General features: G+C 47.2%; 1 protein-coding gene across 1 annotated transcript in view; it reads left to right on the forward strand.

Moving 5' to 3' along the window:
- The window catches only part of LOC139273573 (zinc finger protein 850-like), a 132,652-nt gene that overhangs the window by 87,215 nt on the left and 17,860 nt on the right, over nucleotides 1–27,577 (forward strand). The window contains exons 3-4 of the mRNA XM_070890506.1: nucleotides 25,257–25,262; nucleotides 26,733–27,158. Of these exons, the coding sequence (XP_070746607.1) occupies nucleotides 25,257–25,262; nucleotides 26,733–27,158 (432 nt within the window). The remainder of the gene's footprint in view (nucleotides 1–25,256; nucleotides 25,263–26,732; nucleotides 27,159–27,577) is intronic.

Consider the following 27,577-nt stretch of genomic DNA (forward strand, 5'->3'; position numbering starts at 1 on the left):
GGCTCCCGGCACGCGGACGCAACTAGGGGGAGGGGTGGCGGCGGTGCCAGCCTTGGCCGCCTTCGGTGGTTTGGCGGCCTTGGAGGCGGGGCAGTTCTTACGAACATGCCCCACCTCCCTACAGGCATGGCACCGCACGCCGTCCGACGTCCAGAAGACGCGGTAGGCAGTCCCCTCGTGCACCACATTAAAGTTCCCCTCCGTCGTCTCCTCCCGCGCCAGCCGGACAAAGAGCTGGCGGCGGAAGGAGAACACGTGGCGCAGGCTGTTCTCCCTGAGGCCGAGCGGTATGGGGTTGATCCCCGACCTTACCTCCCCCAGTTGGTGTAGGTGAGGGAGGAGGAGCTCAGCGGGAACAAAGGGCGGGACGTTTGAAATGATGACCCTCTGCGCGGTGGCCTCGAGAGGGTCCACCGGCAGGAACGTCCCGCCCACCGTGAGCCCCTTTTCAAGGGCCAGGGACACCGCCCGCTCCGACCCCAGGAAGAACACGGCCTTCCCAGACATCTTGGAGGCTGCGACAATGGCCGAGGGGCCGACTACCCCAGCCATCGCCCGCACGCACTCCTCAATGCTCATTGTGGGGTGAGTGTAGCTCTTGATCCCGTGTTTTTTGGTTATAAGTCTGAACGGTGGCAGGGCAGCGGGTGGCGCAGGAGGTGCTGTGGAAGCGGTTGCCACCTGCGCATACGTCCTTGCTGGCCCTGCCACCGGCGTGGATGGGGTCGCCATCACGGGGTCCCTTTAAGGGCTACACCCACCCCAGAGTCACAGGCCTTAATGGTCTTTAATGGCCTCGTATGTTAACTGAGCAGAGGAGCCCTTAACGAGGCACCTCTCCCCTCGTTGACAATTGGGGAGAGGCCTTGCTCCCTCTGCTCAGTTGTCTTAATTGGTTTTTTTTTTGCAAATTTGGAAGGAAGAGGCCTCAGAGAGAGAGGGGAGAAACAGAGTAGCAGAGAAAGAGAGAGGGGGGTGGGAAGGGGGGGGGGGGACTGCGAGGGCAGGTCTCCCCTCGCAGCTGTGGGTGGGTGCACTCCCCAGATGGCAAAAACACAAAAGTCCTTGGGGTGGTCTTCAGGTGGGGGGAGAAGATGTCTTCACCTGGGGTAGCTGGAGCCACCAGGCACTCCTAACGATCTTTAATTGGGTGATTAATAACAATCTTCAGCCTGGTAGCTCCAGCTATCCCAGGCTAGGCAAATGTGGGGGGGGGGTGGGGGGGCCTAGTTGTAAGCACGGCCCCCACGCACACTACCACACACACACACACCCCCCGCGATGTTCCGGCGCCCAGTGGTCTTCTTTCCTCCCCCCACCGATACAACAAAGTCTGTTTGGGGAAATGCACCCACACCCACCTGTAGAATGTAGAGTCTCCCTCCTTCCACACTGGATGTTGTTGGTCTTTCCCCCTCTCTCCAACTCCTTGCAGAATGGTAAAAAGTTGAAATGTTTCTGTTCTCCTCCTCTCCCTCTGGATAAAAGTTGGTGTTGAAGCCCCTTCCTTCCTTCTGTTCCTGGGCTGGTCTCAGGGCTCTCCAGGCAGGAGCTCAAGTTGCTAGCAGCTCCACTCACTGCTCACAGCTCCAACTGAGCAGGACACGCCTCTACTGCTTCACGATTGGTCCCTTGTGCATGAATTCCAAAAGGTTAGTTTGCAGGTGCAGCAGGTAATCAGGAAGGCGAATGGAATGTTGGCCTTCATTGCGAGAGGGATGGAGTACAAAAGCAGGGAAGTCTTGCTGCAACTGTATAAGGTATTGGTAAGGCCGCACCTGGAGTACTGCGTGCAGTTTTGGTCACCTTACTTAAGGAAGGATATACTAGCTTTGGAAGAGGTACAGAGACGATTCACTAGGCTGATTCCGGAGATGAGGGGGTTACCTTATGATGATAGATTGAGTAGACTGCGTCTTTACTCGTTGGAGTTCAGAAGGATGAGGGGTGATCTTATAGAAACATTTAAAATCATGAAAGGTATAGACAAGATAGAGGCAGAGTAGTTGTTTCCACTGGTAGGGGAGTCTAGAACTAGGGGGCACAGCCTCAAAATACGGAGGAGCCAATTTAAAACCGAGTTGAGAAAGAATTTCTTCTCCCAGAGGGTTGTGAATCTGTGGAATTCTCTGCCCAAGGAAGCAGTTGAGGCTAGCTCATTGAATGTTTTCAAGTCAAAGATAGATAGATTTTTAACCAATAAGGGAATTAAGGGTTACGGGGAGAGGGCAGGTAAGTGGAGCTGAGTCCACGACCAGATCAGCCATGATCTTATTGAATGGCGGAGCAGGCTCGAGGGGCTAGATGGCCTACTCCTGTTACTAATTCTTATGTTCTTATGTTCTGACACACTCACTCCATTCATCAGGGACCCAATATCATTGGCCTTTCAATGTGGAAGGAGAAATGTTTGTTCTGTCTGTGCGAAAAGATTTCAAACATCAGTGTGACTGGAAAAGCACACAGAGAGACACACACACCCGAGTGAGAGTGTTCCAGTGCACAGACTGTGGAAAGAGCTTTAACCAGTTACCTGAAAAACATCGCACCATTCACAGCGGGGAGAAACCGTACACGTGATCTGTGTGTGGACGAGGCTTCGACTGATCATCCAACCTGGAGAGACACAAGGACACCCGCACCATGGAGAAACCGTAGAAATGTGGGGACTGTGGGAAGAGATTCAATTACCTGTGTGCTGGAAACTCATCGACATCTTCACACCGGGGAGAGGCCATTCAGTTGTTCTCATTGTCTAAAGACTTTCAAAGAATCATTGAACCTGCTGAAAAACCAGCAAATTCATGCTAGTAAGAGGCCGTCCGCCTGCTCAGTGTGTGGGAAGGGATATTGTCAATCCAACCACCTGCTGGCACACCAGCGAGTTCACACTCCGGAGAGATTGTTTAGGAGCTCTCACTGTGCAAAGACATTTGCTCACTCGTCCAACCTATTGAAACACCAGGGAGAGGTCGTTCACCTGCTCCGTATGTGGGAAGAATTCACTCATTCATCTAATCTGCTGACACACGACGAGTTCACACTGGGAAAAGGCCATTCTCAGACTTCGTGTGTGGTATGAGATTCACTCATTAATCCAAAGTCAGGACACTGCAGCTTGTTCACACTGATAAGAGACCGTTTAAATGTTCTGACTGTGAGAAGTGCTTTAAAAGCACAAAGGATCTGTTGACACACCAGCGAATTCACACTGGGGAGCCGTTCACCTGCTCCAACCTGCTGAGGCACCAGTGAGTTCACAAGTGAGTACAGGGGTTGGATTCTGCTGTTGCTGTTAATCATATCCAGGACTGAACCATGTTCATTCTGGTTGTTGAGGCTTGCTAAAGCTGCTGTTAGTAACCCCTATAACTGGGCTGGAGTTTAATCCGTATCAACGTAAAATAAATGAGCTTTGTGTCCCACATACGCAGTGTGTCGGGTCCTTGATGTCTCGACAATAAGACGAGCTGATTGAGCATTTGTTACAAACTGTGTGGAATCTATCTGAGTACTGAGTTCCCACAACTTTTTAAAGGATGGATCTATGAGATGTCCAAATCTTACAGGACAGAAAATTGTATTATATCACACGGTCAACTTCAACCATCCAGGGCAGTGAGTCCCTGTAATACTGTATTTAATCTGTTATTGTCACGGGGCAAAGCAGCATTGTTACTTCAATATCAATTTAGTCAAACTCAATGGTCAATCCAATCTCCAAAGTGAAACATCTCCTGAAAGCTGACGGTGTCGGCTGTTCTGCAGCTTATTTCTCAGCGAGCGAGTCAGAATGAGAAGCTTTAACAGCCCATGTTTCACAAAGGGAGACCTCACCAGACCAAAGGACATTGGTGGAGTTTAATGGGCTGTCTGTGTCACTGGGCTACAGGAGGCTATTTTTAACAGAAGGAAAGCTGGTCACAGCAAACAGACAGTGTAACAGACTGTCCAGGGTCCACTCTAACCCCACCTTCTCTCTCTCACTATTTATGGACACTGCTGCAGTAATTGCTCCTCTGACCTTTCCTCTCTTGTCCCTCCAACACCCGAATACATGGCCCCACACAATCTCCCTCCCCCTATATTCTCACTGTGCTGGAATCCACACCAGACTCCCCATCTGCTTCTTATTCTCTCCCTGGATCATAAAACTACTGAACTCGGTCTTTCCCTCCTGAGGTCTACAGGCTCTAAAACTGAAGCTTGCTGTCCCTCAGTCCCTACTCCTTGATTTACCTCCCCTTCGCTCCTCCCCTTTCCCCCTTGGTTGTATTCCACACTCTGGGCCCTGGCCCTTCCCTGGGGATTCTCAGTATGAACAGGGGGATGTGTGTTGAGACAGGATGTCCCAGCTCTCCACCTTTAAAGGGACAAGGAAAGGACCAGCTGGGCTGAATGGCCCTGCTTTATGACATCACTGCAGTGCCTAGCAACTAACCTCCCTGAGCCCTGCTCATTATGGGCTGGGTTTAGCTCAGTGCTGTTACAGGAAGGGAAACGGGAGCAGGATTCGACCTGTGTGGAGCCTAGGATTAATGGGGAGAGGTACACGATGAATTTATACCTTATTGAGTGAGAAATGTCATTCTCCCGGACACTCCCTGTCCCTCAGTATCTGTGTCGGGGAGAGACCGATGGGTTCACTCTGTATTTAACCCGTACTGTGTCCGACTGGAGAGTGTTTGATGCTGGCACGAGCTGCTCAGCTCGATGAGCACAACATTTAACCCAAAGGTGATCAGATAAACCCCAAAGATGATCAGATAAACCATCAGCTTCTCCCCTGGACACAGGTCCTGAAGGACAGGGAGTGTCTCTGATAATTTGGCCAGTGTCCTTGATCAAATTTAAACACCTCGCTCACATATTCTTTTTCTTTTATTCGTTCATGAAATGTTGTCATTGCCTCTCACCTCTCATTCATTCTTAAATCCAGAGCATATAGGCCTAGTCTGCTCAATCCTCATAGGATAACCTCCCCATCCCAGGAATCAGTCTGGTGAACCTTCATTGCACTCCCTCTGTGGCAAGTTTATCCTTCCTTGGGTAAGGAGACCAAAACTGTACACAATACTCCAGATGCAGTCTCAACAGGGTCCGATATAATTGCAATAAGATGTCCTTACTCTTGTACTTAAATCCTTTTGTAATAAAGGCCAACATATCCCTGTCTGGGTTCAGTTCTACACTCACTGGTTCCCCTCCCTCTCCTCCCCTGAAGGTGCTGACTCTGTCTGGGTTCAGTTCTACACTCCCTGGTTCCCCTCCCTCTCCTCCCCTGAAGGTGCTGACTCTGGCTGGGTTCAGTTCTACACTCACTGGTTGCCCTCCTTAAAGACGTCTTTACTCTTGTACTGCAATTATATAGGGCCCTGGTGAGACCACACCTGGAGTATTGTGTGCAGTTTAGGTCTCTTTACCTAAGGAAGGATAAACTTGCCATAGAGGGAATGCAACGAAGGTTCACCAGACTGATACCTGGGATGGGGGGATTGTCCTATGAGGGGCGATTGAATAGATTAGGCCTATATTCTCTAGAGTTTAGAAGAATGAGAGGTGATCTCATTGAAACATACAAAATTCTTAAAGGGCTTGACAGGGTTGATGCAGGGAGGATGTTTCCTCTGGCTGGGGAATCTAGAACCAGGGGTCACAGTCTCAGAATAAGGGGTCTGCCATTTAGGACTGAGATGAGGAGAAACATCTTAACTCAGTTGGTGGTGAATCTTTGGAATTCTCTACCCCAAAGGGCTGTAGATGCTCAATTGTTTGAGTATTTTCAAGACAGACATCGATAGATTTTTGGACACCGGGGAATCAAGGGATATGGGGATAGTGCAGGAAAGTGGAGTTGAGGTAGAAGATCAGCCCTGAACTTATTTAATTGCGCAGCAGGCTCGAGGGACTGATTGGCCCACTCCTGCTTTTATTTCTCATGTTCTGAAATCCTCTTGTAATAAAGGCCAACATACTATTTCCTTTCCTAATTGTTTGCTGTACCTGCAAGTTACCGTTCAGTGATTCGTTTACAGTGACACCCAGGTCCCTCTGAACACCAACATTTCCCAATTTCTCATCATTTTTCTATTTTTCCTACCAAAGTGGATAACTTCACATTTCCCTACATTATATTCCATTTTACATGTTCTTGTCCACTCACTTAGCCTGTCTATATCTCCTTGCAGCCTATTTGCATCCTCCTCACAATTTACATTCCCACCTAGTTTTATATCATTAGCAAGCATGGAAAAATTACATTTGGTCCCGTCATCCAAAACATTGATATAGATTGTAATTAGCTGAGGCCCAAGCACCAATCCTTCTGGTACCCCACTAGTTAAAGCCTGCCAACCCAAAAATAACCCGTTTCTTTCTACTTTCTGTTTTCTGTCCGTTAACCAATCCTAAATCCATGTCCAATCCCATGAGCCCTAATTTTGTTTAATAACCTCTTGTGTGGCACCTTATCGAATGCCTTCTGAAACTCCAAATACACCACATCCACTGGTTCCCCCTTTATCTATTCCACCAGTTACAACCTCAGAAAACGCTCACAGATTTATCAAATACGATTTCCCTTTCATAAATCCATGTTGACTCTGCCCAGTCCTATTATCACTTCCTAAGTGCCCTGTTACCATATCCTGAATAATAAATTCTAGCATTTTCCCTACTACTGATGTCAGGCTAACTGGTCTGTAGTTCCCATATTTTCTCTCTTCCTCCTTTCTTAAATAGTGGGGTTACATTGGCTACTGATGTCAGGACTAACCCTACAGCATGGGTTAGATACAGAGTAAATCTCCCTCTACCCTGTCCCAAACACTCCAGGCAGGTGTACCACATTTCCTCCATTGCAAATAGTAACTACACTTCAAAAGTACTTCATTGTTTCTAAAGTACTTTGAGAGGACCTGAAGGTGGTTCCTGCCTTCTTCACAGCACGGATTAGACACAGAGTAAAGCTTCCTCTATGTGGTTCCATTTAAAAACTCCCAGGGCAGGTACAGCCCGGGTTAGACACAGAGTAAAGTCCCCTCTACACTGTCCCATCAAACACACCCAGGACAGGTACAGCACAGGTTAGATACAGAGTAAAGTCCCCTCTACACTGTCCCATCAAACACACCCAGGACAGATACAGCCCGGGTTAGATACACAGAGTAAAGTCCCCTCTACACTGTCCCATCAAACACACCCAGGGCTGGTGAACCACATTTCCTATATTACAATAGTAACTACACGTCAAAAGTTCTTCATTGATTGTGAAGCACTTTGAGAGGATCTGAAGGCAGGAAAGTCATTATAGAAATGCAAGTTCCTGCCGCCTTCACAGCATGGGTTAGATACAGAATAAAGCTCCCTCTATATTGTCCCATCAAAGAGTCACTGGGCAGGTACAGCATGGGTTAAATACAATGTAATTTCTCCCTCTACACTGTCCCATCAAACATTACCAGGGCAGGTTCAGCACAGGTTAGGTACGGAGTACATCTCCTTCTACACTGTCTTAAACAATCCCAGGGCAGGTACGGCAAGGGTTAGATACAGTGTAAAGTTCCGTCTACACTGCCCCAACATAGAAAATAGGTGCAGGAGTAGGCCACCGGCCCTTCAAGCCTGCACCACCATTCAATAAGATCATGGCTGATCATTCCTTCTGTACCCTGTTCCTGCTTTCTCTCCATACCCCTCTACACTGTCCCATCAAACACTCCCAGGACAGGTACAGCACAGATTAGATACAGAGTAAAGCTCCCTCTACGCTATCCCATCAAACACTCCCAGGCCAGGTATAGTACAAGTTAGGTACAGAGAAAAACTCCCTCTTGAATGTCCCATCAATCACTCCCAGGACAGGTATAGCATGGTTCAGATTCAGAGTATATCTCCCTCTAGGAGGTAACCAGGAGGGTCGATGGGGGCAGTGTGTATGATGTTGTGTATATGGATTTTAGCAAAGCTTTTGATAAGGTCCCACGTGGCAGACTGGTCACAAAAGTAAAAGCCCATGGGGTCCAGCACAAAGTGGCAAGTTGGATCCAAAATTGGCTCAGAGGCAGGAAGCAAAGGGTAATGGTTGATGGGTGTTTTTGTGACTGGAAGGATGATTCCAGTGGGGTTCCGCAGGACTCTGTACTAGGTCGCTTGCTTTTTGTGATATACATTAATGATCTAGATTTGAATATAGGGGGTATGATTAAGAAGTTTGCAGAAGATACTAAAATCGGCTGTGTGGTTCATAATGAAGAAGAAAGCTGCGTAATGCAGCAAGATATCAAACAAATTTTGCAGATGGAGTATAATGTGGATAAATGTGAGGTTATCCACTTCGGTGGTAAAAACAGAGAGACAGACTATTATCTGAATGGTGACAGATTAGGAAAAGGGGAGGTGCAACGAGATCTGGGTGTCATGGTACATCAGTCATTGAAGGTTGGCATGCAGGTACAGCAGGCGGTTAAGAAAGCAATGGTATGTTAGCCTTCATAGTGAGGGGATTTGAGTACAGGGGCAGGGAGGTGTTGCTACAGTTGTACAGGGCCTTGGTGAGGCCACATCTGGAGTATTGTGTACAGTTTTGGTCTCCTAACTTGAGGAAGGACATTCTTACTATTGAGGGAGTGCAGCGAAGGTTCACCAGACTGATTCCCGGGATGGCGGGACTGACATATCAAGAAAGACTGGATCAACTGGGCTTGTATTCACTGGAGTTCAGAAGAATGAGAGGGGATCTCATAGAAACGTTTAAAATTCTGACGGGGTTAGACAGGTTAGATGCAGGAAGAATGTTCCCAATGTTGGGGAAGTCCAGAACCAGGGGTCACAGTCTAAGGATAAGGGGTAAGCCATTTAGGACTGAGATAAGGAGAAAATTCTTCACCCAGAGAGTGGTGAACCTGTGGAATTCTCTACCACAGAAAGTTGTTGAGGCCAATTCACTAAATATATTCAAAAAGGAGTTAGATATAGTCCTTACTACTAGGGGGATCAAGGGGTATGGCGAGAAAGCAGGAATGGGGTACTACGGTTGCATGTTCAGCCATGAACTCATTGAATGGCGGTGCAGGCTCGAAGGGCCGAATGGCCTACTCCTGCACCTATTTTCTGTGTTTCTATGTTTCTACGCTATACCATCAAACAATCCCAGGGCAGGGAAAGTACGGGTTAGATACAGAGTAAAGCTCCCTCTACACTGTCCCATCAAACACTCCCAGGGCAGGTACAGCACAGGTTACAGGTTAAAGCTCCCTCTACGCTGTCCCACTCTATATTCCAAGGCCGGTACAGCACACCAGTAAGACAAAAGACCTCCACCAGCCTGTCCTCGCCGCACAGCACTGCCCCCCAGACATCAAGATCTACGACGCGGCCCTGGACAACGTGGACAACGTCCCTTATCTCGGGAGCCTCCTATCAACAAGAGCAGACATTGACGACGAGATCCAGCACCGCCTCCAGTACAGCCTTCGGCCGCCTGAGGAAAAGAGTGTTTGAAGACCACGCCCTCAAAACTGTCACCAAGCTCATGGTCTACAAGGCCCTCCTGTATGGCTCAGAGACATGGACCATGTACAGTAGACACCTCAAGTCGCTGGAGAAATACCACCAACGATGTCTCCGCAAGATCCTGCAAATCCCCTGGGAGGACAGACGCACAAACATTAGCCTTCTCGTCCAGGCCAACATCCCCAGCATTGAAGCACTGACCACACTTGATCAGCTCCACTGGGCAGGCCACCTAGTTCGCATGCCAGACACTAGATTCCCAAAGCAAGCGCTCTACTCGGAACTCGCCCATGGCAAACGAACCAATGGCGGGCAGAGGAAAGGTTACAAGGACACCCTCAAAGCCTCCCTGATAAAGTGCGATATCCCCACTGACACCTGGGTTTCCCTGACCAAAGACCACCCGAAGTGCATCCGGGAGGGTGTTGAGCTCCTCAAGTTTCGTAGCCGAGAGCATGCAGAAACCAAGCGCAGGCAGCGGAAGGAGTGTGCGGCAAACGAGGCTCCCTGCCCACTCTTCCCCTCAGCCACTGGCTGTCCCGCCTGTGACGGAGACTGTGGTTCTCTTATTGGACTGTACAGCCACCTAAGAACCCATGCTAAGAGTGGAAGCAAGTCTTCCTCGATTCCGAGGGACTGCCTATGATGATGATGATGACAGCACAAATTAAATACACAGTAAATCTCCCTCTACATTGCCCATTAAACAGTCCCAGGGCAGGTACAGCACGGGTTAGATCATCATGTCATCATCACAGGCAGTCCCTCAGAGTCGAGGATGAACTGCTTCCACACTAAAAATGAGTTCTCAGGTGACTGAAGCGTCCAATGCGGGACCTACAGTCTCTGTCACAGATGGGGCAGAGGGTGTTCGGGTGGTTGGGGTGCCTGGGTTGCCCTGCGCTCCTTCCAGTGTCGACGCTTGGCTTCAGCTTGCTCTCGGCGAAGAAACTCGAGGTGTTCAGCTCCTTCCTGGATGCCAGGTACAGCGTGGGTTAGATACAGAGTAAAGCTCCCTCTACACTGTCCCATCAAACACTCCCAGGGCAGGTACAGCACGGGTTAGATACAGAGTAAAGCTCCCTCTACACTGTCCCATCAAACACTCCGAGGGCAGATACAGCATAATTTAGATAAAGGGTAAATCTCTCTCTAAACAGCCCAGTGAAGCGCTCCCGGGGGTTCCAACAGACATTCCCAGGCCAGGCACAACCTGAGTTAGATACAGAGTAAAGCACCCTCTACACTGTCCCATCCAACACTCCCAGGTACAGCAAGTGATCAGGAAGGCAAATGGAATGTTGGTCTTTATTGCAAAGGGGATAGAGTATAAAAGTAAGGAAGTCCTGCTACAACTGTACAGGGCGTTGGTAAGACCACTGATAATACTGCGTACAGTTTTGGTCTCTTTATTTAAGGAGGGATATACTTGCATTGGAGGCAGTTCAGAGAAGGCTAACAAGGTTGATTCCTGAGATGAAGGGGTTATATGAAGAAAGATTGAGCATGTTGAGCCTACACGCATTGGAGTTTAGAAGAATGAGAGGTGATCTTTTTGAAACGTGTAAGATTCTGAGAGTGGTCGACAGGGTAGAGCAGAGAGGATGTTTCCCCTCGTGGGGGAATCTAGAACTAGGGGGCGTAGTTTCAGAATAAGTGGTCGCCCTTTTAAGACGGAGATGAGGAGGAATTTCTTCTCTGAAGGTTGTAAATCTATGGTTAGAATTGAGGAATAAGAGAGATTCGAGTGGTGGGAGAAAACACAAGGTGTCTCTTTATACAGAGGGTATCCTTCTTACACATGATTCAGGTTCAAGGGCTGGAAGTGAACACAGGGAAGGGAACAAGCAACGGGACAATGGGAAGAAACCATAACTATCCCAAAGGTGGGACTAATCTCCCCAAACGGTCAGTCTGGACAGTTAGAAACTGCTCCTAGTGACTGTGTGCCTGCAGGACTCGGCTTCACTCCAGTGTTTAAAGGCACAGAGCGCTGGCCTCAAACCCAGGGAGCAATGTGTGGGAATTCCAGGGGCAGTGCGGACACACCCGGAAATACCCCGGAGCAGTGAAAGCCCACTGGGCCCCAGCACATGCTCAGGGGAAAACCCCGGGAAAGGGCAAATTTAAACAGGTTTGCAGGCATGAAGCTCTATTCACACGTGGAAGGTGGGAGAGATTACAGAGAATTTACAGCACAGAAAGAGGCCATTCGGCCCATCTGGTCTATGCCGGTGTTTATGCTCCACACAAGCCTCCTCCCACCCCACTTCATCTAACCCTATCAGTATAACCTTTTATTCCTTTCTCCCTCTTGTGTTTATCTAGCTTCCCTTTAAACTATGCATCGATGCTACTCACCTCAACTCCTCCACATTCTTAGCACTCTCTGGGTAAAGACATTTCTCCCGAGTGATAGGGGATTCGATTGTAAGGGGAATAGATAGGCGTTTCTGCGGCCGCAACCGAGACTCCAGGATGGTATGTTGCCTCCCTGGTGCAAGGGTCAAGGATGTCTTGGAGCGGGTGCAGGACATTCTGAAAAGGAAGGGTGAACAGCCAGTTGTCGTGGTGCAGATTGGTACCAACGATATAGGTAAAAAAAGGGATGAGGTCCTACGAGATGAATTTAAGGAGCTAGGAGCTAAATTAAAACATAGGACCTCAAAAGTAGTAATCTCGGGATTGCTACCAGTGCCATGTGCTAGTCATAGTAGGAATCGCAGGACAGCTCAGATGAATACGTGGCTTGAGCAGTGGTGCAGCAGGGAGGGATTCAAATTCCTGGGACATTGGAACCGGTTCTAGGGGAGGTGGGACCAGTACAAACTGGACGGTCTGCACCTAGGCAGGACCGGAACCAATGTCCTAGGGGGAGTGTTTGCTAGTGCTGTTGGGGAGGAGTTAAACTAATATGGCAGGGGAATGGGAACCAATGCAGGGAGACAGAGGGAAACAAAAGCAAAAGACAGAAAGGAGATGAGTAAAAGTGGAGGGCAGAGAAACCCAAGGCAAAAAACAAATAGGGCCACTGAATATAAAGGGGCTGCAGGAGGGGTCAAAACTAAAAATCATGGATTAAAAACTAGTATTAAAACACTCTACCTAAACGCACGCAGCATTCGAAATAAAGTAAATGAGTTGACGGCACAAATCATTACAAATGGGTATGATTTGGTGGCCATTACAGAAACGTGGTTGCAGGGTGACCAAGACTGGGAATTAAACATACAGGGGTATCTAACAATTCAGAAAGATAGACAAGAAGAGAAAGGAAGTGGGGTAGCTCTGTTAATAAAGGATGATATCAGGGCAGTTGTGAGAGACGATATTGGCTCTAATGAACAAAATGTTGAATCATTGTGGGTGGAGATTAGGGATAGTAAGGGGAAAAAGTCACTGGTGGGCGTAGTTTATAGGCCCCCAAATAATAACTTCACGGTGGGGCGGGCAATAATCAAGGGAATAATGGAGGCATGTGAAAAAGGAACGGCAGTAGTCATGGGGGATTTTAACCTACATATCGATTGGTCAAATCAAATCGCACGGGGTAGCCTGGAGGAGGAATTCATAGAATGCATACGGGATTGTTTCTTAGAACAGTATGTTACAGAACCTACAAGGGAGCAAGCTATCTTAGATCTGGTTCTGTGTAATGAGACAGGAATAATAAACGATCTCCTAGTAAAAGATCCTCTCGGAATGAGTGACCACAGTATGGTTGAATTTGTAATGCAGATTGAGGATGAGGAAATAGTGTCTCAAACGAGCGTACTATGCTTAAACAAAGGGGACGACAGTGGGATGAGAGCAGAGTTGGCTAAAGTAGACTGGAAACACAGACTAAACGGTGGCACAATTGAGGAACAGTAGAGGACTTTTAAGGAGCTCTTTCATAGTGCTCAACAAAAATATATTCCAGTGAAAAGGAAGGACGGTAAGAGAAGGGATAACCAGCTGTGAATAACCAAGGAAATAAAGGAGAGTATCAAATTAAAAACCAATGCGTATAGAGTGGCCAAGGTTAGTGGGAAACTGGAAGATTGGGAACATTTTAAACGACAGCAAAGAATGACTAAGAAAGCAATAAAGAAAGAAAAGATAGATTACGAAAATAAACTTGCGCAAAACATAAAAACAGATAGTAAAAGCTTTTACAGATATATAAAACGGAAAAGAGTGACGAAAGTAAATGTTGGTCCCTTAGAAGATGAGAAGGGGGATTTAATAATGGGAAATGTGGAAATGGCTGAGACCTTAAACAATTATTTTGCTTCGGTCTTCACAGTGGAAGACACAAAAACCATGCCAAAAATTGCTGGTCACAGGAATGTGGGAAGGGAGGACCTTGAGACAACCACTATCACTAGGCGGGTAGTGCTGGACAGGCTAATGGGACTCAAGGTAGACAAGTCCCCTGGTCCTGATGAAATGCATCCCAGGTTATTAAAAGAGATGGCGGAAGTTATAGCAGATGCATTGGTTACAATCTACCAAAATTCTCTGGACTCTGGGGAGGTACCAGCGGATTGGAGAGCAGCTAATGTAACGCCTCTGTTTAAAAAATGGGGCAGGCAAAAGGCAGGTAACTATAGGCCGGTTAGTTTAACATCTGTAGTGGGGAAAATGCTTGAAACTATCATTAAGGAAGAAATAGTGGGACATCTGGATAGGAATAGTGCAATCAAGCAGACACAGCATGGATTCATGAAAGGGAAATCGTGTTTAACTAACTTACTGGAATTCTTTGAGGATATAACGAGCATGGTGGATAGAGGTGTACCGATGGATGTGGTGTATTTAGTTTTCCAAAAGGCATTTGATAAGGTGCCACACAAAAGGTTACTGCAGAAGATAAAGGTACGCGGAGTCAGAGGAAATGTATTAGCATGGATAGAGAATTGGCTGGCGAACAGAAAGCAGAGAGTCAGGTCCTTTTCCGATTGGAAATCAGTGGTTAGTGGTGTGCCGCAGGGATCAGTACTGGGACCACAACTGTTTACGATATACATAGATGACCTAGAAGAGGGGACAGAGTGTAGTGCAACAAAATTTGCAGATGACACAAAGATTCGTGGAAAAGCGGGTTGTGTAGAGGACACAGAGGCTGCAAAGAGATTTAGATAAGTTAAGCGAATGGGCTAAGGTTTGGCAGATGGAATACAATGTTGGAAAGTGTGAGGTCATCCACCTTGGGGAAAAAAAACAGTAAAAGGGAATATTATTTGAATGGGGAGAAATTACAACATGCTGCGGTGCAGAGGGACCTGGGGGTCCTTGTGCATGAATCCCAAAAAGTTAGTTTGCAGGTGCAGCAGGTAATCAGAAAGGTGAATGGAATGTTGGCCTTCATTGCGAGAGGGATGGAGTACAAAAGCAGGGATGTCCTGCTGCAACTGTATAGGGTATTGGTGAGGCTGTACCTGGAGTACTGCATGCAGTTTTGGTCACTTTACTTAAGGAAGGATATACTGGCTTTGGAGGGGGTACAGAGATGATTCACTCGGCTGATTCCGGAGATGAGGAGATTACCTTATGATGATAGATTGAGTAGACTGGGTCTTTACTCGTTGGAGTTCAGAAGGATGAGGGGTGATCTTATAGAAACATTTAAAATAATGAAAGGGATTGACAAGATAGAGGCAGAGAGGTTGTTTCCACTGGTCGGGGAGACTAGAACTAGGGGGCACAGCCTCAAAATACCGGGGAGCCAATTTAAAACTGAGTTGAGAAGGAATTTCTTCTCCCAGAGGGTTGTGAATCTATGGAATTCTCTGCCCAAGGAAGCAGTTGAGGCTAGCTCATTGAATGTATTCAAATCACAGATAGATAGACTTTTAACCAATAAGGGAATTAAGGGTTGCGGGGAGCGGGCGGGTAAGTGGAGCTGAGTCCACGGCCAGATCAGCCATGATCTTGTTGAATGGTGGAGCAGGCTCGAGGGGCTAGATGGCCGACTCCTGTTCCTAATTCTTATGTTCTTATTATGATCTTATGAGTTCCCTATTGGATTTATTCGTGACTATCTTATATTTATGACCCCTAGTTTTGGATTCCCCCACAAGTGGAAACATCTTCTCTACGTCTACCCTATCGAACCGCTTCATAATCTTAAAGATCTCCATCAGGTCACCCCTCAGCCGTCTCCCAGCTTGTTCAGGCTTTCCTGATTATAATCTCTCGGTTCCGGTATCATCCTTGTGAATCTTTTGTTGCACTTTCCCCACTGCCTCTCTTGCCTTTTTGTGATACGGAGACCAGAGCTGTGCACAGTGTATCTGCGCAGTGCCCTTTTAAAATCTCCCGAGAGCTGAGTTTGCCTCCAGGTGTTATCGAATTAGTCACTTTGTTTCCGGTGTGCTTGGGCAGATTGTGTGGATAAAACAGTGTTTGGCCTGTCGGTATTGCCGAGATTTTACAATGAACTGCAGGTGGAAGGAATGCGTCACAAGGCGAGCTTCTGCTTGTCAGGGGAGGGTTAACTCGAACTAGCAACTCACTAAAAGAAGCAGCGAAAGGGATGTGGGGCACACGCAAAGTTCAGTAACTGAAAGTGATTAACAGACTGGGTTTTGTGTTTAGTGATCCCGGGCATGTTACCGATACCTTCCCTGGATACCAAAGCTCTGGAAGGTATGGGAAGCTAGGATTTGTCCATAAGAGTAACCGAAGGTATCAAAACTGAAATCGTCTAGAGCTAGAAAGGAGAAAATGCCCAAAAATGGAACCGACAGTAAGAGGACATTAATTAGTCTCCTCTTATCTCGTGTTTAAAGGAAAGCTGATTTATTTGCCATTTGAACAGAATATTAAACTAGCCCAGCTATAAAAGTTATTAACATCAGCAGAAACAAACTCCAATTGCCAGAATGAACATGGTTCAGTCCTGGATGTGGTTAACAGCAGAATCCAACCCCTGCAGTCACCTGTGAACTGCTGTATTAGAAGGCGGGATGATCGAGTGAATCCCTTCGCACACACTGAGCAGGTGAACGGCCTCTCCCCAGCGTGAACTCGCTGGTAGTTCCGCAGATCTTGTGACCTTTTAAAGTTCTTTTCACAGTCAGAACATTTAAACGGTCTATTATCACGGTGAACTCGCCTGTGTTCAGTGAGGTGGAATGACTGAGTGAATCCCTTCCGACACACACAGCAGGTGAACAGCCTCTCCCCAGTGTGAACTCACTGGTGTCAGCATCATCATAGGCGGTTCCTCAAAACAAGGATGACTTGCTTCCATGCCAAAAACAGGATGAGTTCACAGGTGTTTCAATGAAGCACCCAAACTACATCCTCAAGGGTGGAAGATGCCTGTGCGTGGATTTTTTTAACGTATGGTGGCTGTTACACACCAGCCACAACATGGGCTTGACAGAGTGACTAGGATTACCCAAGACGACTGGAGACCAGCTCTGCTGCACGGACCTCGTGTGTGCACTTATCGCAGTGTGGGCTGGCCCGCGCTGCCCCTGGCCCCGAACTCACCTCTCCCCTGGGCCCCGCTAACATCCCTCTACAGTCTCTCGCCGCTCCTTCGCCCCGACCTCACCGCTCCTGCTGTATCTGCCCACGCTGCAATCACTGACCTGGACCTTGATGACATCACTCTTCGCTGCCATCGCCCTCCTGTACCAGCTCGCGCTGCTCCCTGGAGTTGTATGCCTCCACTGGTGTACAATGAGGGTTGATGACTGCCTGAAGCTCTTCCCACAGTGCGAGCACCTGAATGATCTTTTATCAGTGTGAATAAGCTGGTGTTTACTCAGCTCATCTGAGCATTTAAAAGCTCTTTCCCCAGTGTGAACTCGCTTGTGTTTCCCCAGTGTGGATAACTGAGTAAAGCTCTTCTCACAGTCAGAGCATTTAAAAAGTCTCTTACCAGTGTGAAATCGCTGGTGTTCAGTGAGGTGGATAACTGAGTGAATCCCTTCTCACACACAGGGCAGGTGAACGGCCTCTTCCCAGTGTGAGTGTGTTGGTGTGCAAGCAGATTATTTCTGCTTTTAAAGCTCTTCTCACAGTGACAGCATTTAAAAAGTCTCTTATCAGTGTGAACTCGCTGGTGTTCAGTGAGGTGAAATGGCCGAGTGAATCCCTTCTCACACACTGGGCAGGTGAACAGCCTCTCCCCAGTGTGACTGCGTCAATGAATTTCCAGATCAGATGGATAATTGAATCCCTTCCCACATTCCCACGGATAAGGGGTAAGCCATTTAGGACCGAGATGAGGAGAAACTTCTTCACCCAGAGAGTGATGAACCTATGGAATTCTCTACCACAGAAAGTTGTTGAGGCCAATTCACTAAATATATTCAAAACGAGTTAGATGTCGTCCTTACTACTAGGGGGATCAAGGGGTATGGCGAGAAAGCAGGAATGGGGTACTGAAGTTGCATGTTCAGCCATGAACTCATTGAATGGCGGTGCAGGCTAGAAAGGCCGAATGGCCTACTGCACCTATTTTCTATGTTTCTATGTTTCTCCGTGGTGCGTGTGTCCTTGTGTCTCTCCAGGTTGGACGATCAGTTGAAGCCTCGTCCACACACAGAACAAGTGTATAGTGTCTCCCCGCTGTGAATGGAACAATGTTTTTTCAGGCTGTGCAACTAGTTAAAGCTCTTTCCACAGTCAATGCACTGGAAAACTCTCACTCAGGTGTGTGTGTGTGTCTCGGTGCTTTATCAGTCACACTGATGTTTGAAATCTTTTCCCACAGACAGAACAGACAATCAATTGTCCTTTCACATTCAAAGGCCGATGATATTCAGGTCCTGGTGAATCGAGTGACTGTCAGATGTTGATGTGATGTTTGGGTTAAGATTCCCGTCTAAATAGAAACATAGAAAATAGGTGCAGGAGTAGGCCATTCGGCCTTTCTAGCCTGCACCGCCATTCAATGAGTTCATGGCTGAACATGCAACTTCAGTACCCCATTCCTGCTTTCTCACCATACCCCTTGATCCTCTTAGTAGTAAGGACTACATCTAACTCTTTTTTGAATATATTTAGTGAATTGGCCTCAACAACTTTCTGTGGTAGAGAATTCCACAGGTTCACCACTCTCTGGGTGAAGAAATTCCTCCTCATCTCGGTCCTAAATGGCTTACCCCTTATCCTTAGACTGTGACCCCTGATTCTAGACTTCCTTAACATTGGGAACATTCTTCCTGCATCTAACCTGTCTAAACCCATCAGAATTTTAAACGTTTCTATGAGGTCCCCTCTCATTCTTCTGAACTCCAGTGAATATAAGCCCAGTTGATCCAGTCTTTCTTGATATGTCAGTCCCGCCATCCCGGGAATCAGTCTGGTGAACCTTCGCTGCACTCCCTCAATAGCAAGAATGTCCTTCCTCAGGTTAGGAGACCAAAACTGTACACAATACTCCAGGTGTGGCCTCACCAAGGCCCTGTCCAACTGTAGCAACACCTCCCTGCCCCTGAACTCAAATCCCCTCGCTATGAAGACCAACATGCCATTTGCTTTCTTAACTGCCTGCTGTACCTGCATGCCAACCTTCAATGACTGATGTACCATGACACCCAGGTCTCGTTGCACCTCCCCTTTTCCTAATCTGTCACCATTCAGATAATGGTCTGTCTCTCTGTTTTTACCACCAAAGTGGATAACCTCACATTTATCCACATTATACTTCATCTGCCATGCATTTGCCCACTCACCTAACCCATCCAAGTCGCTCTGCAGCCTCATAGCATCCTCCTCGCAGCTCACACTGCCACCCAACTTAGTGTCATCCGCAAATTTGGAGATACTACATTTAATCCCCTCGTCTAAATCATTAATGTACAATGTAAACAGCTGGGGCCCCAGCACAGAACCTTGCGCTACCCCACTAGTCACTGCCTGCCATTCTGAAAAGTACCCATTTACTCCTACTCTTTGCTTCCTGTCTGACAACCAGTTCTCAATCCATGTCAGCACACTACCCCCAATCCCTTGTGCTTTAACTTTGCACATTAATCTTTTGTGTGGGACCTTGTCAAAAGCCTTCTGAAAGTCCAAATATACCACATCAACTGGTTCTCCTTTGTCCACTCTACTGGAAACATCCTCAAAAAATTCCAGAAGATTTGTCAAGCATGATTACCCTTTCACAAATCCATGTTGACTTGGACCTATCATGTCACCTCTTTCCAAATGCGCTGCTATGACATCCTTAATAATTGATTCCATCATCTTACCCACTACCGATGTCAGGCTTACCCGGTCTATAATTCCCTGTTTTCTCTCTCCCTCCTTTTTTAAAAAGTGGGGTTACATTGGCTACCCTCCACTCGATAGGAACTTATCCAGAGTCAATGGAATGTTGGAAAATGACTGTCAATGCATCCGCTATTTCCAAGGCCACCTCTTTAAGTACTCTGGGATGCAGTCCATCAGGCCCTGGGGATTTATCGGCCTTCAATCCCATTAATTTCCCCAACACAATTTCCCGATTAATAAGGATTTCCCTCAGTTCCTCCTTACTAGACCCTCTGACTCCTCTTGTATCCGGAAGGTTGTTAGTGTCCTCCTTAGTGAATACCGAACCAAAGTACTTGTTCAATTGGTCCGCCATTTCTTTGTTCCCCGTTATGACTTCCCCTGATTCTGACTGCAGGGGACCTACATTTGTCTTTACTAACCTTTTTCTCTTTACATATCTATAGAAACTTTTGCAATCCGTCTTAATGTTCCCTGCAAGCTTCTTCTCGTACTCCATTTTCCCTGCCCTAATCCAATCCTTTGTCCTCCTCTGCTGAGTTCTAAATTTCTCCCAGTCTCCGGGTTCACTGCTATTTCTGGCCAATTTGTATGCCACTTCCTTGGCTTTAATACTATCCCTGATTTCCCTTGATAGCCACGGTTGATCCACCTTCCCTTATTTATTTTTACGACAGACAGGAATGTATAATTGTTGTAGTTCATCCATGCGGTCTCTAAATGTCTGCCATTGCCCATCCACAGTCAACCCCTTAAGTATCATTCGACAATCAATCCTAGCTAATTCACGCCTCATACCTTCAAAGTTACCCTTTTTTAAGTTCTGGACCATGGTCTCTGAATTAACTGTTTCATTCTCCATCCTAATGCAGAATTCCATCATATTATGGTCACTCTTCCCCAAGGGGCGTCGCACAATGGTATTGCTAATTAATCCTCTCTCATTACACAACACCCAGTCTAAGATGGCCTCCCCTCTAGTTGGTTCCTCGACATATTGGTCTAGAAAACCATCCCTTATGCACTCCAGGAAATCCTCCTCCACTGTCTTGCTTCCAGTTTGGTTAGCCCAATCTATGCGCATATTAAAGTCACCCATTATAACTGCTGCACCCTTATTGCATGCACCCCTAATTTCCTGTTTGATGTCCTCCCCAACATTACTACTATTGTTTGGAGGTCTGTACACAACTCCCACTAACGTTTTTTTCCCTTTGGTGTTCTGCAGTTCTACCCATATAGATTCCACATCATCCAAGCTAATGTCCATAGTAACTACTGCATTAATCTCTTCTTTAACCAGCAATGCTACCCCACCTCCTTTTCCTTTTATTCTATTCTTCCTGAATGTTGAATACCCCTGGATGTTGAGTTCCCAGCCCTGATCATCCTGGAGCCACGTCTCCGTAATCCCAAATCCTCTCCTAACACCCTGTAAAAGGATTCTACAAAAATCAGCACTTTAAGTACAGGACAGAAATTCAGAACAGACAATTCTAGTTGCTATGGAACATTCTTTCCTCTCTTGTTCCCCTCAAGCTGTAAATCCCTGTCTCCCACACTCTCCCTCCTCCCTGTGCTGAAATCCAGACCCATCGCACATCTCCAACATTTCTTTCCTCCACTCCCAGCTTTCTCTCTCCCTCTGCTCTGGTTGGGTTCAGTTTTACACCCGCTGTGTGCAGAGTGAGAATAAAATCGATCAGTCAATGATTTTCTCTCCTGGTCACTGGGACCCTGAAGCCCCGCCCACTCTACTGCTCCTGCACCAAGATGGCCACGCATGCACCGTGCTGCACAGGGAATCATTCTATCTTTTCTCCACCAAGATGCCGGCGCGTAACCCGGGCCTTTCACCAAGAAAAGGCCTCACAGCCGCCGTCTGGCAGAACAAGATCGGGCCGCTGGATCACATTTGAGCCCTTAGGCCGTTCTCCGGCTTTATAAACTGCGGCGCGGCCTACCCGCAGTTTATTAATCTCCCAACCCTGCTCCCGCCAACCTTCTCTATTATAAATAAAAACAGGAAATACTCAGCAGGTCAGGCAGCATCTGTGGAGAGAAAATCAGATTTAATAGACAGATCTTGTCTAACCAACTTCTTAAACCTTCTTTTTAGATAATCCAAGTTAAATGGGGCATATCCCAAATTAAATGGAGCATTGTATCTGGACATCCAAAGGCCTTTGATAAAGTATTGCTTGAGAGACTTCTTTACAAACTAAGGTCAGTAGTTTTCACGGTGAAACATCATCTTGATTAATTACTGTCGATGTGAAGCTAGGTTGCAAAGGGAGAATACTGAGTGGGTTACCCCAGGGGTCCATGCTGGAAATCCCTCCCGGTCTTGGTCGACAAAAGTGACCTGGACTCATAATCATAATATAAAAGTTAAATTTGGAGACGACACCAAGCTAGGAAAGAATGTGAATTCAGATGAGGCAACTAGGATCTTACAAAGGAAGTTTTCAAAGAGTGAAATGGCAGATGAAACTCTATAGAAAAAGCTCATCAGGGAAAAATAGAAATGTGTGTGAAAGAACTCGACAAGTGGGAAGGGTGTTAGTTGAGTCACCACTCATCAATCCTAAAAGGTGTGGCTCATCAATAAACAAAGGAAGTAACATGTTGGATCATATTGTCAAATCAGTTCAATTCCAATACCCAGAGGTAATGACGAAGCTGCCTGGTCACATTGCACTTGGTATGCTGCATGTAGTCCTGGTCACTGGGATATTCTGGGAGACATCCAGGTCTTACCGGCAATCCAGACGAAAGCAACAAGCTCCGATCCATGGTGTTAGAGGGAAGAGTTATGATGTACACAAGAGTGTAATCAGTCAAATACTGACATCGAGCCAAAGAAGGACAGGTGACCAAAAGCTTGGTCAAAGATCTAAGGGCCTCGGCAATTGAAGATACAGCCGGAAATGGTGGAGCGAGGGAAGTGGGAGTTGCACAAGAGGCCGGAGTTAGAGGAGCGCAGGGTCCCAGAGGGTTGCAAGGCTGGAGGATGAGAATTTTAAAGGCTGAAGCCACCAAAATAGAAAGCAGTCTCCCCAGAGAATGTGACTCACTATTAATAGGAAGGATGTTACTTTAACTACTAAAGGTGCAGAAAGGTGTGACATTGTCCATGTGTCAGTCTGTGGCTCAGTTGGTAGCACCCTCGCCGGAGTCAGAAGGGTTGTTGGTTTAAGTCCCACTCCAGAGATGTCAGCACAAAAATCTAGGCTGATACTCTTGTGCAATACTGAGGGAGCGCTGCACTGTCGGAGGTGCCGATAAGACGTTAAACTGAGGTCCCATGTGCTTGCTCAGGTGGATGTAAAAGATCTACTTCGAAGAAGAGCAGGTGAGTTATCAGAACATAAGAAATAAGAGCAGGAGTAGGCCGTATGGCCCCTCGGGCCTGCCCCACCATTCAACAAGATCATGTCTGATCCGATCATGGACTCGGCTCCACTTCCCTGCCCGCTCTCCATAACCCCTTATTCCCTTAACATTTAAGAAATTGTCTATTTCTGTCTTAAATTTATTCAATGTTCCAGCTTCCACAGCTCTCTGAGGCAGCGAATTCCACAGATCCACAACCCTCTGAGAGAAGAAATTTCTCCTCATTTCAGTTTTAAATGGGCGACCCCTTATTCTAAGATCATGCCCTCTAGTTCTAGTCTCCCCTATCAGTGGAAACATCCTCTCTGCACCCACCTTGTCAAGCCCCCTCATAATCTTATATGTTTCGATAAGATCACCTCTCATTCTTCTCAATTCCAGTGAGTAGAGACTCGACCTACTCAACCTTTCCTCATAAATCAACCCCCACATCTCTGGAATTAACCTAGTGAATCTTCTCTGAACTGCGTCCAAAGCAAGTATATCCCTGTGTCCTGGCCAAAACTTTGATTAGCCTGCTCCTATTTGTTATGTTTTTATGTTCTTATTCATCCATCAATCAAATCACTAAATAAACATTATCTGGCCATCATCACATTGCTGTTAATGGGATCTTGCTGTGCATAAAATGATTGCCGCGTTTCTTACATTACAACTGTGACTACACTTCAAAAAGTACTTCCTTGGCTGTAAAGCATTTGGGACGTCCAAATGGCCATGAAAGGTGCTCTATAAATGCAAGTCTTTTCTTCTCTAAATATCACAAACAGATGCATAGTGAGGGAAACCAATCTCTGTACCTTAAATTAACAGCAACATGGGACGAGGGAAATGAATGACCTTTAAACGCCTGGTCCACTTGGCATTGAGTGTCTGAAACTCAGAATAGGGACTCCAGGGAAACACAATGCAGAAAATGACGGATGCTCTTACCCAGAGTGCTCCGTACATTGGAATACGCCCTATCTCCATCAGCAGGGGGGCAACACGCAGGCGCGGGAAGGGCTGGTCCCCGGGGACCGCCTTCCTGCAGGGAGCATGCCTGGTGCGGCTCCGGGAGACTGAGCGGAGCGAACACGGCCTCAGCAACACCAAGTGCAGGTCTCAGACCCCGAGTCAGAGCCGGCGGACGTATGGCCAGGGCCCCGATACCAGGAAACTCTGGGACAGCGAGAGCCTCCCCCACACAAGGACAACAACAACTTGCATTTATACAGCAGGCCCAGCAATTCCAGGCCGCCACTATCGGGGTGGGCGCTGGATGTGGAAGTTGGTCCCGGGCCTCCTGTGTGGGTCTGTTTGAGCTGGAGTGGGGATGGAGGAGAAGCTGCTGGGTTTAACCCCCAGTATTTCTGGGCCCAGTGGGACCAACAATTCCCCATGTGGGACTGTCGGGGTGTTGGGTTCTGGGGGAGATTAGATTGTTAAACAGACACTGTCCACACAATATAAAAGAGTATTGTTTTAGGAACAAGTATTTCTGTCGAGACCTTTAGTCCATTTTACATATATACAGATTTTTTTAATTCATTCGATGTGGGCATTGCTAGCAAGGCCAGCATATATTGCCAATTCCCAGTTTCCCGTTGAGAAGGTGATGGTGAGCCACCACCTCGAACAGCTGCAGTCCATGTGCTGAACGTGCTCCCACAATGAATTTTTCGAGGAGGGTAGGTGAGGGCAGTGCGTATAATATAGTGTATATGCATTTTAGCAAAGCTTTTGATAAGGTCCCACATGGCAGACTGGTCACGAAAGTAATAGCCCATGAGATCCAGGCAGACTGGTCACGAAAGTAATTGCCCATGGAATCCAGGGCGAAGTGGCAAGTTACGTCCAAAATTGGCTCAGAGGCAAGAAGCAAAGGATTATGGTTGATGGGTGTTTTTTTGACTGGACGGCTGTATCCAGTGGCGTTCCGCAGGGCTCAGTGCTGGGTCCCTTGCTTTTTATGGTATATATCAATGACTTGCACTTGAATGTTGGAGGTATGATTAAGAAGTTTGCAGATGACACAAAAATAGGCTGTGTGGTTGATAATGAAGAAGAAAGCTGAGGATTGCAGGAAGATATCAATGTACTGGTCGGGTGGGCGGAACAGGGACCAATGGAATTCAATCCAGATACATGTGAGGTAACGCATTTGGGGAGGTCTAACAAGGCAAGGGGATACACATTAAATGGTACGACACTGAAAAGTGTAAAGGAACAAAGGGACCTTGGAGTGCATGTCCACAGATTCCTGAAGGGAGCAGGCCAGGTAGATAAGGTGGTTAAAAAGGCATATGGAATACTTGCCTTTATTAGTCGAGGCATGGAATACAAGAACAAGGAGGTTATGCTTGAACTGTATAAAACACTGGTTAGGCTGCAGGTGAAGTACTGTGTGCAGTTCTGGTCACCACATTACAGGAAAGATGTAATTGCACTGGAAAGGTGCAGAGGAGATTTACAAGAATGTTGCCTGGACTGGAGAAATTTAGCTATGAGGAAAGATTGGAGATGCTGGGTCTGTTTTCTTTGGAACAAAGGAGGCTGAGGGGAGACCTGATTGAGGTGTATAAAATTAGGAGGGGCCTGGATAAAGTCAATAGGAAGGACCTGTTTCTCTTGGCAGAGAGGTCAACAACCAGGGGGCATAGATTTAAAGTAATTGGGGGGAGGTATAGAGGAGATACGAGAGCAAATTTCTTTACTGGGGTGGGGTGGGGGTGGTCTGGAACTCACTGCCTGAAAGGGTGGTAGAGGCAGAAACCTCACCACATTTAAAAAATAATTGGATGTGCACTTAAAGTGCCGTAACCTACAGGGCTATGGACCAAGAGTTGAAAGTGGGATTAGGCTGGATAGCTCTTGTTTGGCCAGCACGGACATGATGGGCCGAAATGGCCTCCTTCCCTGCTGTAAATTTCTATGATTCTATGAATGTCAGGAAAGGAGTTCCAGGACTTTCACCCAGTGAAGGAAAAACGATATATATCCATGTCAGGGTGATGTGAGACAGAGAGGGGAACTTGGTGGTGATGGTTTTTCCATGCACCTGCTGCCCTGGTCCATCCATCTGGAGGTTGCAGGTTTTGGAGGTTCTGTCAAAGTTCTGGTAAAGTTGCAGATGTATAAAATCCCTCAATGTTGCCCCGCCCACCTCGCTCTCCCCTCCCATGGAGACCAGAGTCTTGTGTAGACCCAGACCGGGTGGTAGGTTCCCTTCCCTGAAGGACATTAGTGACCAATAGGGTATTAATGGCAATACAGCAGCTTTCATGGTCACTTTTTATTGATGCCAGCCGCACAAATAACCAGATTAGTTCAGCTCAATTTCACAACCTGCCTTTGTGTTTTTCTCTCTCACCCTCCCCTTTTCCTGTTTGTAATTCATTTTACAGTGTGTTAAAATGGGAGGATTTGTAGACTGGAAGCTCAAACCAAACATCACATCAAGATCTAATGGAGTCATTTGATTATTCAGGACCAGAATATCATCGGCATTTGAATATGGAAGCAGAAAGCACCGTTCACAGTGGGGGAAAACTGTACGTGTGTTCTGTGTGTGGACAAGGCTTCAGCCGATCTTTCAATCTCGAAATACACAAGCGCAGTCACACCACGGAGAGGCCGTTCACCTGCTCTGTGTGTGGGAAGGTATTCACTCAGTCATCCCAACTGCTGATACATCAGCGAGTTCACACTGGGGAGAGGCCGTTCACCTGCTCCATGTGTGGGAAAGGGTTCACTCAGTCATCCACCCTGCTGACACACCAGCGAGTTCACACTGGGGAGAGGCCGTTCACCTGCTCTGAGTGTGGAAAGGGATTCACTCAGTCTTCCACCCTGCTGAGACACCAGCGAGTTCATATTGGGGAGAGGCCGTTCACCTGCTCCAAGTGTGAGAAGGGATTCTCTAACTCATTCAACCTGCTAGTGCACCAGCGAGTTCACACTGATGAGAGGCCGTTCACCTGCTCTATGTGTGGGAAGGGATTCGCTCAGTCATTCACCTTGCTGAGACACCAGCGAGTTCACAAGTGATGCAAGGTTTGGATTCTGCTGTTATTGCTGCTGTTAATCACATCCCGGACTGAATCGTGTTCATTCTGGCAGTTGGAGTTCTTTTCTGCTGATGTTAATAACCCCTATAACTGGGCTGGAGTTTAGTATTTTGATATTTCAAATAACACAGTGTGGATATTTGATGTCTCCAAGATAAGAGGAGACTAATTGATGTCCTGTTACCGACTGCTCCATTTTTGGGCCTTTTTGAAGATCTCCTTAACCGATACTGTCTTTGACTCGAGTGTCCTCGACTCCATCCCGCAGCATGCTACCCCCCACCATCTCAGCAAAACCCCAGCCCTGCACGTGGTAGAAAAGGCCATGCACCAGCTCAAGGACAACAAGGCAACAGGAGCGGATGGAATCCCCAAGCGGCACTAAAGTATGGTGG

The sequence above is a fragment of the Pristiophorus japonicus genome, chromosome 9 (assembly GCF_044704955.1).
Source record: "Pristiophorus japonicus isolate sPriJap1 chromosome 9, sPriJap1.hap1, whole genome shotgun sequence".
In the NCBI taxonomy this organism is placed as follows: Eukaryota; Metazoa; Chordata; class Chondrichthyes; family Pristiophoridae; genus Pristiophorus; species Pristiophorus japonicus.